At 59.4% G+C, this 13,425-nt stretch overlaps 1 protein-coding gene across 1 annotated transcript in view; it reads left to right on the forward strand.

The window, feature by feature from the left end:
• The first annotated feature begins 11,415 nt into the window (after window positions 1-11,415).
• ZNF362 (zinc finger protein 362) overlaps window positions 11,416-13,425 on the forward strand; it is a 19,451-nt gene continuing 17,441 nt past the window's right edge. Inside the window, exon 1 of the mRNA XM_004678763.2 lies at window positions 11,416-11,678. Coding sequence (XP_004678820.1) covers window positions 11,641-11,678 — 38 coding nt within the window. The 5' untranslated portion in view covers window positions 11,416-11,640. The remainder of the gene's footprint in view (window positions 11,679-13,425) is intronic.

Genomic DNA, 13,425 nt, shown 5'->3' on the forward strand with positions numbered 1-13,425 from the left:
GGCGGCGGCGGCGGGGTGGGAAGTGTCTCCGGCGGCGTGTCTGGATCTGGTCTCCGAGTGTGTGCGTGTGTGTGTGTGTGCGTGTGTGTGTTTTCTTAAGCCGGGCTATTCAAACCTGCTGCAATTCTCCGGTAAACAATGATTCATGGGGCTTAATGCAAATAAACGGATTGCAAACGGCGCGGTTCGCGCACTTTGCAGCCGGCCGGGTGGAGCGGCCAGTGCCGGATTTCTCCCTTTTTTTGCAGATCTGCAGAATATGGCGTCCCTGTCCTGTTTTAAAAATAAGCCAGGCTGCCATTTTTGTTTTTCTTTTGTCTGAAAATTTTAATAAAACTGTCTGAGAATGTGGGAGAGGCGGCTGGAAGCAGAGGGGGCACCCGAAGGGTTGGCTTTTTTTCCCTTTTCTTTGGCGAGAGCCGCGAGCCTTTCGGGGAGGTGAGACACAATGCAATTGCACTTTAAAGAAAAAAAAGGAAGCCGCTGGGCGATTTGGGGGGGAGGGCTGGGAATTTAAAGTTAACTCCGAAAGTTTTTTTTTTTTTTTCCTAGGCGGTGAAATGCCGCGAAAGGAACTCGGGGCCCATTTCTCCCCCCCAGACAACCGCCTGTGCACGCTTTTGGGGGAAAAGTTAACTGCCGGTGCCCTCAGAGCTGCGAGGGGGATGTGGAGGATTGGGGATGGGGTTTTGTTTTTTGAGTACCAGAAGATATCTTTTGAAAGAGGCTCTTTAAGACGGGTTTTTTAAGGAACTATAGCCCCAGATTTGGGGGAGAGGACAGGCAGTTGGGGCTCTCAGAGTCCTTTTCCCAGCTAAGATCCCTGGCATGAGGAAATAACCCAGCTCTGTCCCACCCTGCCCTCCAGCAGCGGGAAAGCCTTGAACTGTGAACTGTTGGTGGGGTGGGCCCATCTCCTTTCTGGGTGGCCAGGGGCCCACTTGTATGCTGGAATCCTGCCCTGGGTTTCCGGGTAGCCCCCCCTTCCCCCGCCCCCCAGTTCTGGGACACGTGTGTTGGTGTTGGCAGTTGGAGAGCCCCTGCTCTAATCCAGGGGGCCTCCTGACAATAGGAGGTGGCATCTAGTGGCGAATGACCCGCCAGTCCAACCCCTTCCCTCGCTGGGCTCTTGGCTGGGTGCAGGCTACTAGCCCAGGTGGGGCCTGTCTGAGAGGAGGCCAAGGGAGACTGCCTTGTGGCGGGCGCCTGGTGTGCCGGTGGGGCGGTCTGAGCTGCTCCCTGTGGCTTTTGCAGTCTTTCCCCTTCTGGCACTCCTGCCCCGCACCTTGGAGGCTCCTCTGTCGGAGGCGGTTTGGGCTTGAAGTTCCTGAAGTATCTGGATGGACAGGTCAGGGCCTGCTGACTTTGCAGACTGCAAAGGGGTCTGAAGGTGGGGCCTCCAGGGGCTGGGGTGACTGGTGCTGCCCAAGACGCCAGGGCAGCGTGGGCCTGGCCTTTTCAAGCTGGGGAAGTCTGTCAGCCCTGGGAGGACCTGAGCCTGCCCAGCCTCTACCCCAGTTCTCCTGAAGGGAGACCCCTGTGGCCTCACAGCTGGTTCTGTGCCTGTCTCCTCCAGGGCAGTGGGAACCACTTGTGGGTACAGACGGGTGGAAGGTCTGGGGCTTAGGACTGCAGAACTTGGCATTGCCTGGGCCATAGGCATGTTTCACATGGAGAAGCTGGGGCCAGAGAGGGGAAATGACTTGCCTAAAGTCACACTGTCCGAAGGAGAGCTGAGATAGGACCCCAGGTGTTCAGGCTCTCATCTCCGGGCTGTCTGTGTTGGGGACTCTGACCCCTAGGAGGGGGTCATTTTGGACAGAACAGGACTGGAGTGGGGGTGATGCATCCTACTTCCCCTTTCCTCTCCCCATCATGTTCCTTTTAAAGTGGGTGGAATGTCAGTGTCTGCACAGTGTACTGTTTCAATCAGGTTCTCCTAGAAACTCAGGGTGAATTGTCACGGTGGGGGATATGTAACCTCATCTGGACAGGCTGAGCAGTGGGAAAGGAGGGCTTCCACTCGGGCCACTGCAGTCCTTGTCTGGGCTTTTCCTAGGTGGCCTTCAAGTTTGGGGCCTTTCAGATTCTTCTGCCTACCCAGTACTCCAAGAATCTGGAGGTCCAGCACTAATGGATGTCAGAGCTGGGATGATGCTAGGCTTGGAGCCGGAGTCATTGACTAGGAGTCATTGACTGGGACTTGGGGTCCAGCTGGGACCAAGGCCCAGGTCTTCTGTCTCTTCCTGTGTGCTACACCCAGGGAGAGGATGTCCCTACCAAGGCCCCACTGGGCCCTGGAGAGCAGTGGCTGCGGCGCTGATGGGGCCGTGGGCACCATCCTGGCGGAGACGTAGTTCTGTCTCACGGGCTGAGGTCTAGGCCATCTGTGGTCTTGGGGGGATGGAGCCGAGGTGGACCCCAGTGGAAAGGAAGTTGGTGCATAGGGGAGGTGTAGATGGGCCTGAAACTTGCCTTCCAGGGCAGACTCTTCCGTACCCAGCTTCTCTGTAAAGTGAGTCTCCTTCATCTGCCATCAGTTGTTAGTTTACACATTCATTGGTTTGCTAGACCATTGCTTCATTTTTTCATTGAACATTCATTAGTCATTTCAGTAGTTCATCTATTTTATGTTGGTCTGTCCGGCCGGCCATCCGTCCACCTAGTCACTGGTATACACCGGGTTGTCCGCCAGCTGAGACACAAGTGCAGTCCTCCTGGGCCCTAAAGCCAACAGAGAAGTCAGGAGAAGGCAGGTCAAACAGTGTTTGTGGCCACCTACTTGAGTCCCCAGGAAAGAGGACTGTTGGAAATACAAAGGGAGTTCCCCAGACCCTCTCGGTGGTGGGCTGGGTCCCGGACAAGTCCCACTTGTGAGTCAGCCTTACAGCTTGCCAGTGCGGTGCCTGGCTTGTGGGGCTTGGGCACGTTCTTCCCCTCTCTCAGCCTTGTGTCTTGACCTTTACAGTGGGATACTCTGTGAATCTCGTGGATTGCTGGGAGTGGTGACAGGAGTGTCCAGAGCTCTGGCCAGGCTTGTGGTAGGAGCGGAGTCTAGCCAATGGACTATAAGGATTGCTGATTATGGTCCTAGGCGCCTACTCTGAATTTTGAAAATCACTGCGGTGTTTCTAGAATGGGTCAGATGGTACGGGAACCCTGACGGCCCTGCTGCGCCTTGTCATTCCCCTGCTAAAACCCTTCTCGAAGAGGAGAGGCAAGCATCAACACCCACAGTACTTCGTGGGCCGACCTGGCCCTTCCTGGCTCGGGTCTGCCACCCCTCAGCATCAGGTCCCCTGTCGCCCCTCCCTTCCCAGTCTCTCCACCCCTCACTACACACCTCATTCTGCACCTCACACTGACAAGCCTGTTGTCAGGGCCTTGCCCACCCCCCTGCCCGGAATGCTCTCCCCTAAATGTTTGCCTGGCTCACACCTCTGGTTTCGCAGGTTTCAGATGTCACCTCTGTGGAGGGCGTCCTGACCCAGGTGCTCTGGGGTGGCTTCCCAGTGTTACGCTCTGTTATGTCAGCCCCTTCTTATTTTCTTTTGCAGCTTCTATCCCTATTTAAGACTCTCATTTGTTTGTTTATTTGTACTTCTTGGCTGTCTACACTGCTGGAACATGCTCTAACTCCGGGCCAATGAGTGGGCAGGTGGTGGCAGTGCAGTGTGGCTTTAGCAGAGGGGAGGGTGCTGGGGATCCCAGGTGTGGCGGCCCTGGCTGCAAGGCAGCACCTGGGAGATGAAGTGACACCGAGCTCTGTCCTCGCCTCCCCTGGGAAGCTCGGGGCTGTTGTTAGGAAATAATGAGATGATTAAATAATGGGATCTCAGCATCCTGGTCTTTTCCAATTTCAGAACCCCAGCCTGAGCAGCTTTCCACCTGAGCACCTTTGACCCTCCGAGTCAGATCCGGGGCCTGGATCCGATCAGGGACTCTTACAAGGGACTCTGGCGGCCTTGCTTAGCAGCGCGGGGTGCTTCTTTGTGCCAGCCCGTGTTAAGAGAGCTGGGTAAATGTTAATGTATTTAATCCTCTCTGACATCGCCCCTATTTACAGATGAGGAAATGAGGCGCAGTGAGATTGGATGACTCGCCTGGGTGGAACTCGCCTGGGGTCGTGGGGTTTGAACCCAGAACGCTGGGGCTCCTGAGAATCCCACGGCCCACAGGGGAAGCCCAACCTCACTGGACCCCTAAGCCCTGCCCGGAACAGGAGCCCCCTTCACACATCCCTGACAAGAGGGCTTTGACCTCGCCGAGGGTGGGAGCTGCCTCCAGCCCCCCCCCTCGCAGACAGTTGTCCCCGCCAGGAAGAGCTTCCTTCCCAAGCATGAGTGGTGCAGCTCCCGGGAAGGGGTGCTTGTGTTTACGGCTTCCCAGGCTTCTGACCTTGTGATTTTGTAACTTCAGCAACTTCTTGCTCCCTGTGGGGCTCTGAGCTCCTGGAGGGCAGGTGCCTGGTGCTGGGGCTGTGTGAAATGTAGGAACGCAGGGGCGTGGGCAAAGGTGGCTGAGCGCCCTGGCCGGGTCAGGGCCATCGGCTCAGTGTGCTTGGGAAGGCAGATGGCGCTTATCTTGCCTGGAGCCTCACGAGCGTCTCTATCTGATAATGTTTATGTGACCCACTCTTGCACCACGATCTGAGACCCGAGGGTTGCGCACTACTTGCAGAGAGGTGGACCCCACAGATCACCCAGCCCCCGCTGGGGAAACTGAATTGGGCGGGCCAGGAGGCCGCCTTGGCCACAGCCACGTACGGCCCCCCGACTCTGTCTGGCACGCCCGCTCCTCTCGTGCCAACAGGCCGCCACAGTTCGTGCCTCAGGGTTCAGAGGCAGGGGGAGCCTGTGTGGGGAGCTGCTCCCCCGTGGCCTAGCCTGCACACTGGAACACTCCTGAATGCGCAGAGCTGTGGGGAGGGGCCGGGGCATGCGGGTCCTGGTGCTGCCTGCGCCCTGCTCTTGGGGGTTAAGGATGCGGGTGGGGGCCGTGGGGCTGGTGGGGCAGGCTGCGGAGGCTGGTCAGATGTGAGGAGAGGCCAGGTGGTGTGTTTGTGGACAAGGTGCGTGCGTGGGGGACGGCTGAGGCATTGGCTCGGGCCCCAGGCATCCCGCCTTGTTCCTGCCTTCCCCTTGTGACTGCAGTGTCCTCGTGGGGTCGCCACCATCCGGTCCTCGGGGGTCTGCCATTCACTCCCAGACACCCAGACAGCCACACTCGTGCACCCAACTGTTCCCCTACTGCCTCCCTTTGCCGGAGGTTGGGGGTGGGCTGGGTGCACCCAGCTACTTCAGGACCACCCCCAGGGATGCCAGTCGGGTCTGTAGGAGCCAGGAGCTCAGGACGGTGTCTGCGGGCGTGTGTCCGCACGCACGGCACACTCCCCTCACAGCGCACAGCCCGCCCCCACCCACTGCGCCCGTGTGTGCCTGCGCAGACTGCCAGGGCCGCGCCCTGCTACAAGGCTGCGCCCCCTGGAGCACTTCTGCCCAGGGCCGTATCGATCATCTGCACACGGAGTGCGCTCACGCAGGCTGTGTTTACACGTAGGTGCGTGAGTGTTCACACGCTCACGGTGGGGCACGGGGATGTCGCCCCCGGCCGCACAGGGTCCCTCATGCACACCTGGCCTTTGCGTGATCACCCCTGGGGCTGCCACAGTGGTGGAGCAGGTGTTCCTTTCTGTGCCTGGCCTTCCCGAGAGGTGTTCCTTGAGCATTTACTACACACCAGGCCATGTGCTAGAGGTGGGAATAGAGGGGAGGGAAACGGACAGCGTCCCTGCCCTGGTGGAGGAGGCAGGCTGTACCCAGACAGCACGCCCGTGCTGATGTGATCCCAGGTTTTGGGAAATGCAGGGGAGGAGCTGCGGCCCTGCGGCCAGGTGTCCGATAGCTGCGTGCTCTTGGATGCGCTGATGCGTGCTGGTGATGGTGTTTGTAGGGGAGAGGTGCTTTCTGCAGGGAGGTGCTAGCTGAACTGTGGCCCAGAGTTTTCCAGGTGAGCTGCGTTCCAGGCAGAGGCCCCGAGGCGGGAAATAAAGGACTGGAGAAGGTGGTGGCCGAGGCCTGGGGTCATGAGTGGGCCAGCCTGTGGTCTTCTCTGCTGCCTGCCCCTCCCCACGTTTTCACCCAGGCCCCCCGCCCCTCTCTGGCCAGCCTGCCTGCCCTTTGCTGCCTGGCCCTCTGCTCTTTCTGCTGGCCTGAGGCGACAGTCACTCTCTGTTCTGAGTCCAGACTGGGTCCTCAGTGGGCACAGCCCTGTGGGTCGGACAGCGCCCCAGTCCACCCCCCAGCCCCGCCCCATCCCCCTGCCCAATTAGTGTCCCTGGTTGGTCGGGTTTCCACGTGGTCTGGGCATGTTGGGAAAGGCTCCCTTGTGCTTTAGAGAGCCTGAAACAGAATAACGGTGACCATAGCTGACGCACAGGGTCCCAGCGTGCTGGCTCCTCTGAGTCAGGGCAGCGCTGTGTGGGCGCCCTCCCCTCCCCGTCTCCCACAGTCCCGAGGCCTGAGCTGAGGCGTCCACCCTGAGCTGTGCTCGGCACAGGAGTGGCCACATCGCCCCTGGATCCTGAGGGTCCAGGAACTCACACCCCGATTTAGTTGAATCGGAGGAACGAAGGTCCAGAGAGGACAGACTTGCCGGAGGCCGCACAGCTGGCCGATGGCAGAGGCCGCAGCCCCGTCCCACCCGTGGCGTGTCCTCGGCAGGCCACAGGCGGCTCTGAACCCCCTCGCTGACCCAGGTGAGGAAGATATTACCGCAGCAGCCGGGGGGGGGGGGGTAATGGAGACAGACCCGGTGGGGCTTCTTGGGCACCCTGGATGTGCGCTTTACAGTAAGTTATTATGCTGTTTGTTTATGTCCTGTTTTGAAATGTTACAATACCTACCTCACAGGGTCTGGGAGCCTGGGTGAGAAATATTCGTAAAGCACCCTACAGTGCCTGCCCTGGAAGAAGGGCTCATCCATTACTATTGTTATTCTTGTCATTTCACGCTGGCAGAGGGCTCCTTGGGAGATGGGAGCTGGCGGGCCCCCTAGGGAGATGCAGTCGGGAAGGGCGTGTGTTCAAGGCCTGCGGAGGGTGGCCTGGCCCGTCCCTAAGTGAGGGCTCTCTGGGACGGTCACCGCCCCGGTGTCTGGGTGGCCGATGTGGGTGGGGGCTGGGAGGGGATGAGGCTGCACCCTCGCTCCCACTGACTCGGGCGCCCCTCCCCCACCCATCAGCTCCCCCTTCACAGTGAAAACAGCGCTCCCAGCCCCGCAGGGCTGCGGAGACCCAGCCTAATTGGATCCAGGACCCTCGGGAGCCCTGTTCTTCACAGGAAGTTCCCAGGAGCGAGTTTCCAAGGCTGGCTTGGGTCTGGGGGCGGGGTGGGTTGCAACAGCTGGGGCTCAGAGCTCTGGGCCGCATGGAGTGGGGCACACGGAGGCAGAGGGGTCATGGGAAGCGCACGGGGTCTCCGGAGCTGGAAGATGGGAAACCGAGGCTCGGCCCCTGCAGGCCGTCTTCCTGGCCTGGTAACGCCCGTCCTTTGGAAAATTGGCCCTGACTTGCCCCGCTCAGCGACCTCCCGTCCCCCCACTCGGCTCATCCTAGCGTCCCCGCCTGGCACTGTGTCCTTTCTGAAGTGCCCTGGCCACTCTTTCCCCCTGCACGTTCCTGCCCTGTCTCCAGGGCGGGCGATGTCCTGTGTGCGCTCCTGCCTCTGGGCCTTTGCATGCGCCGCGCTTCCCCCGGCCTCCCTTCCCTGGCGTCTCTGGGCATCTCCCCTGACCCCTCAGTGGGTGAGCCCATCTTCCCGGGACACCCCAGCCCTGCAGCAGCCCTCTTGCTTGCGTCAGGGCTGTGTTTGAGGGCTCTTTGCTCTCCTGAAGGTCAGCGGTCTTCCAGGCCGACACTCCCTCTGTGCCAATGCTGTCCCTTCCCCTCCTACTCTCGTCTGGCTTCTCAGGCGCCCAGCCTGCTGGGACAGGCCCCTGTCCATTGCATCCCAGAGTGTCTGCTGAGCACCCACCGTGAACAAGACACCGAGCCCTGCTCTGCGGCTGGCTGGGCTCTGCAGTTGCCGTGGTTGTCTGTCCTGGTGGGTCAGGTTGGAGCGCGAACGCGCCAAGGTGAGAAGGGAGAAGGGGCAGCTGTGGGTGCACCGTCGAGCGGCCAGGTTCTTGCAGCGGAGAGCAGAAAGTGACCTTTAGCTGGGACCCCAAGGAAGAGCCTGGTCAGCTGGGGGACTGAGTTGGGATGTGGGTTGTAACCCAGAACCAGACGCCAGCCCCAATCTCAGGGAGCTCACAGCTGCTGGGGGACGGGGAACGGGCAGGCGAGTTAGCAGGCCATTCTAGGACTGGGCAGTGCCCTGCTTGGGGAAGCCCAGGAAGCTGGGAGCTCGGGGCGAGACTGCAGGTACAGCCTCGGTGGGGTGGGGGTGGGGGGATGGCGAGCAGGAAGGTTTCCCCAGCGGTGGGACCCCTGAACTGACTTTCCATGGCTGATAGGGTGCTGGAGGAGTCCCAGGCGGGTGCTCTGCCCCAAGTGGAAGACCCTAGCCCGTGCAAAGTCACTGTGGCAGGAGAGTCACACCTGTGGGGGCCCCCGTGGGTGCATCTGGAGGGTCGGAGGTTGTGGGGTGGATCTGGCCAGCAAGGCTTCAGCTTCCCTTGGTTGCTTCACTGGGAGTTTGAATTGTCTTCCCAAAGTGGTGGGCACCCAGGAAAGAATTTTAAGTGGGACAGTGAGTGACCCAGGCAAGCTTTCCTTTGGTCCTCCCCAGGGAAGAGGGGAGCCCCTGATTCTGTACCGCTGGCTGAGGTTTGGGGTGGGGCTCAAAGCCCCTTGTGGGACTTGGAGTGGGTCCCAGGCCCACTTTGGTAGAGCTGTGTGGCCTGTGGCCAGAATCCTAGTGCGGCCATGGGTTGGGGGTGGAGTGTCTGACTTGGCCGAAGCGCTCTGAACCTTTAGTTTTATTAAAAATATTCTTTAAAAAGGCCATGTAATCATAGAGAATAGGGAAATGAAATAAACCTGACCCTCCCACTTTCTGCCCTTTCTCCAAGCCTAAAACACCCTCACTGTTAGCATTTTGGGGTTGCCGTCCCTCTTTTTTTCTCAGCACTCAATTTTTAAAAAAGATTTATTTATGCACACAGAACTGGGGTACAGGCCAGAGGCTCAGGGGTGGTGAGAGGGGACAAAGACAGAGTGGGGAGCAAAACAGGCTGACTGACGAAGTACACTGCTGAGGGGAGCAGCGGGCGGGTCAGGAGAGGTCTGCCACGCCATGTGGTCACCTCCGGGGGTAGGCGGGGGTCGAACTCATGCAGAAGTGGCTTTAGCTTCTCAGTGCAGTGCTTTAACCCGCTGCGCCACCAGGGAGGGCCCTGTGTTATGGTTTTTAATATCCTTTTGGCCCTCTGGTCTCTACAGAACTCACACAGCCCTTCTCATATCACTCAAGAAAATGGGACTTAGCTATTGGAACGAGGGAGCATTGAAGGCAGAGGACACCGTGGTGCCCGAGTGTGGGGCCTTTCTTCTATTTAGACCTTCCTTGACGGTTTTAGTTCCTTCCACCTACAGCATCCATTCATGCATCCAAATGTCCGCCAAGTATTTACTTGTGCAGGGATTCAGCGGCCTGTGACTCAGCCCCGCTTCCACCCTGGCAGGCTGCATGTCCAGCACACAGGTGTGTGAGAAAATCGGCAAGTGTCCTGATGATGGAAATGCAGGACACAGAGGAGACAGGAGAGGCCCCAGCAGCCTCTCCAGCAGGGGTGGAGGTGGAGCAGTCCTGGAAGACTTTTAGGAGGAAGGAGCCTGAAGGCTGAGGTCTTGAGGGGTAGGTTGGACTTCCCCAGTGGAATGGGCTGGGCTGAGAGCTCTGAGGGACATGAGCCCGATTGAAGGTGAGGAAGTAAGAAGGGAAGGCGAGCACTGGGGAGACAGTCTGACCAGACCGGTGTGTAAGGTGGGGGGAGCTACCAGGAAGGCCAGCGGTCATCAGGGCTGGACAGATAAGACCCAAGGAATCCAGATCTTGCCTGGAGGGAAGAGGGGCACTGTGAAGGTTCTGAGTAGCGGAGTGCTGTGGTCTGTGTCTTTGAAACAGCAGTGACTGCAGCAGGGGACTGGACTGGGGCTGTGGGTAGGGGTGGGGAGCCTGGAGGAGGCTCTTGCTCTGGTGATGGGGCCTGGCCTGGGCCAGGGGAGGTGGTGGAGACGCCCCGCTCTCCCCACTCTGTGCAGCTTCAGCGTGCAGACGAATGTCACCTCTGCCAGGTGACATTGCTGAACTCTGCCACCCCCACCCGCTCCTGCTGCCTGGAGGAGGGTGCATGGCAGGACTGGCAGAGGCCTCTTGACTGGGTGCCCACCCCCACCCAGCACCGCCGTGCCCCAGACCTTCCTTCTGCTCCCCTTCCCCAGCCCCTCTCCTCCCACCAACCGCTTTAATTTTTTGAGAATAAATTAACTGTTTTCATGATGAAAGCAACTGAATGACATGGCAGAGAATCTGGAAGTCGGAGAAACCAAGACGGAAAGCCCAGATCAGCCCCAGCCTCGCTCCCGGCGCCCCCAGCTCCCTCTGGGCGTGATTTCTTGCTGCTTGCGTTTTCTGACTCAGGTTCTTATTTTTGCCTCCTGGAATCACAGTGTCTGTGCAGCTTTGGGCCCTGCTCACTCCCACCTCGTTGGGAGCCAGTTGGGGGCCCCTGTGGCCGTGGGGTCCGAGCAGATCTCCCTGTTTAATGTCTGTGGGCTGGGCTGGGCTGGGCATGGGAAATGGGACATTGCATTGCCTGACTGCACCCAGCCCTGCCCGGCAGTGGGCACGGCTTAGTCACACTCCTCCCGGGGCTGCCTGTTCTGTCTTCTTTGTGTGTGTCTAGGTCTGACCTTCCCCAGGTGGCGGGGCCTGGCACCAGCTAGCGCCCTTCCTAGTGCCCCCTCCCCCAGTGCTCCTCGGGGTGCTGGCTAGGCTGGTCTTAGTGGCCACCCTCCTGGGACACGGTGATGGGCAGACCTGGTTTCATATCCAGACTTGGCTCTGTGACCTCAGGCAAGTTCCTTAACCTCTCTGGGCCTCAGTTCCTCATACCATGGCTCTTGTGCAATAGTAAAATAACAGTTGTAAAATGCCCTGACATAGCTCCTCCCCCATCTGACAGGCTCAAGAAAAGGTAGTCAAGTGTTTCTGACAGCAGAGATGGACAAACACCAACTCTACCTGTGAAGCGCTCACAGCCTGACGGGAAGGTCACCCAGGGAAACAGACCTCTCAGGTGTGATTGCCCTGTAATGTGGGGCCAGATCTGGGATGTGTCCTCACTCCAGGCTGTGTGACTTTGGGCAAGTCGGTTGACTTCTCTGCGCTGCGGCTTCCTCTCTGTTGAATGTACATCTTGCAGGGTCACTGGGAAGAGTGACACGATGCGTATGGCCCACTCAGCACAGTGCCTGGCGCATAGTAGGTGTGGAACTCAGTAGTAGCTGCCATTTTATTATTATTGTTATTGTTATTCCCATATACAAGGTGCTGTTGGGAACACAGAGGAAGTGACTGACTGGGGGTTCAGGGAAAGCTCCGTAGAAGAGGGAACACTTGAGCTGGGTCTTGAAGGATGAGTAGAAGTTCACCAAGTGGGAAAGGACACTCTAGGTAAGGAACCTGTGATTCCAGGTGGAACTCTGTCAATGAGGGGTTTGTTCTTCGGGGGCTTAAGGAATTGTGTTCATCCCAAGTGCCCCTCTCCCTCTGGGCCTGTCCTGGGGGCCATCAGTGCTCACCCTCCTGTCACCTGGGGGTCCTGCTCACGGGCGTTTCTGCCCCTGTCAGTCCATGTTGTGGGACACAGGCCTGTCTGTCGTGCGTGTCCACGTGTGGTCTGTCCGTCTGTCTGCATGTCTCCGTGGTCCTGTCTGTCTGCGTCTGTGTCAGCCCCTGGGGCCCCCCAGGCTGGCCTGCAGGTGGGCTGCAGCTCTAACCAGGAGCCAGGCCTCCTGCTCACGGTCTCCCGGCCCAGGGCAGGCCTTCTCACCTGCACTCCCCAGGGGCCTCCGGTTACCCTCCTATGGCCTCCTCCAGCTCCTCCGTCCTGTCTACACTTGGTAGCTGGGGTGGGGGCTTTCTGAACTGTCCATCACCCAGTGTTTCGCATTGAGGTTCCAGGCGTCGGGTCCAGAATGGGCCTCCTGGGTGGGTGGCTCCAGCGGCACCCCCCAGGCCACACTGGATACTTCAGCTCCCCTCGCAGACCTGAGCTCGGGCTGCTGCTTCTCCCAGAAACGCCCCCCTCCTTGTTTGCCGGCTGACTCCCACTCATCCTTTAAGACCCAAGGCAGGCATCATCTCCCCTGGGAACTCCGTCCCTGTCCTTCCTGTCCTGGGCAGGTGGCCTGCCCTGGCCTGCTCATCCCTTCCTTGGGGGGCAGGAGCAAGTGCCTTGCCCAAGATCACACAGCTGGTGAGTTGGAGCCAAGATTTGTCCTGGGCGAGTTGGGGTGCAAACAAAGGCTGTTCCCCAGGAGGTGGTAGTTAGCACCAGGAGAGGGCCTGTGGCGCGGCCGGGGCCTGAGCTGGGGGCGTGTGGGTGTGTGTTGTGGATCAGTGTGTGTCTGTGGCAGGAGCCTCTGGGCAAGGGGCTGTGTCTTAGGGGAAGACCATGTCCAGAGGAGGACCGCCGAGCCCATCAGCCATGGGAGAGAGCCCGAGGGCCATGCCAGGAAGGCAGCTGGGAAGCTGGGCCGGAGCTCCAGGGGGATGCCCGGGCTGGAGGTGGAGAACTGGGCGTTGGCTGGTATTTAAAGTTCTAGAATGGATAGGCTGAGGCCAGTGGGAGACAGAGGCTCTTGCCCCAGCCTGGAAGGCCAGGCCTTCTGGGAGAGGGGCCCTGTGAGAGAGGAGGGAGCAGGGCCAGGAGGCAGCGAGTCCATACCTGGAGTGGTGCCATCAGCAGCTCTGGGAGGCAGCTCATTCGCCCTGCCATTCTGCATTTTTTTTTTCTCACCTTGCAGAGGGAGAAAAGCAAGAGGGCAGTTTGCTCCCCCTCTGCCAGGGTCAGGGCTGTGTGTTTGGGGCACACAGCACGGGGCTTGGCTGCTGCTGGGGCTTGAGTTGTGATCTGCACATCTGCACGTCCTGGTCCTCCTGGTCCGTCCTGGTCCTCCTGGTCCTGCCGGAAGGGCCTGTGCCTCCACTCCTCTGCCCCCCCTCCCGCCCCCCCCCCCCCCCCAGGGCGCTGTTCTCAGGCTTCTCTTTTGCCCTCAGGCCCCTCTGGGGCTTTGCTTCCTCGTGCCTTCCTCCCACTCATTGGTGAGGAAGTAAGAAGGGAAGGCGAGCACTGGGGAGACAGTCTGACCAGACCGGTGTGTAAGGTGGGGGGAGCTACCAGGAAGGCCAGCGGTCA

Source organism: Condylura cristata, unplaced genomic scaffold, assembly GCF_000260355.1.
Source record: "Condylura cristata isolate star-nosed mole 26May11 unplaced genomic scaffold, ConCri1.0 scaffold00008, whole genome shotgun sequence".
Lineage (NCBI taxonomy): Eukaryota > Metazoa > Chordata > Mammalia > Eulipotyphla > Talpidae > Condylura > Condylura cristata.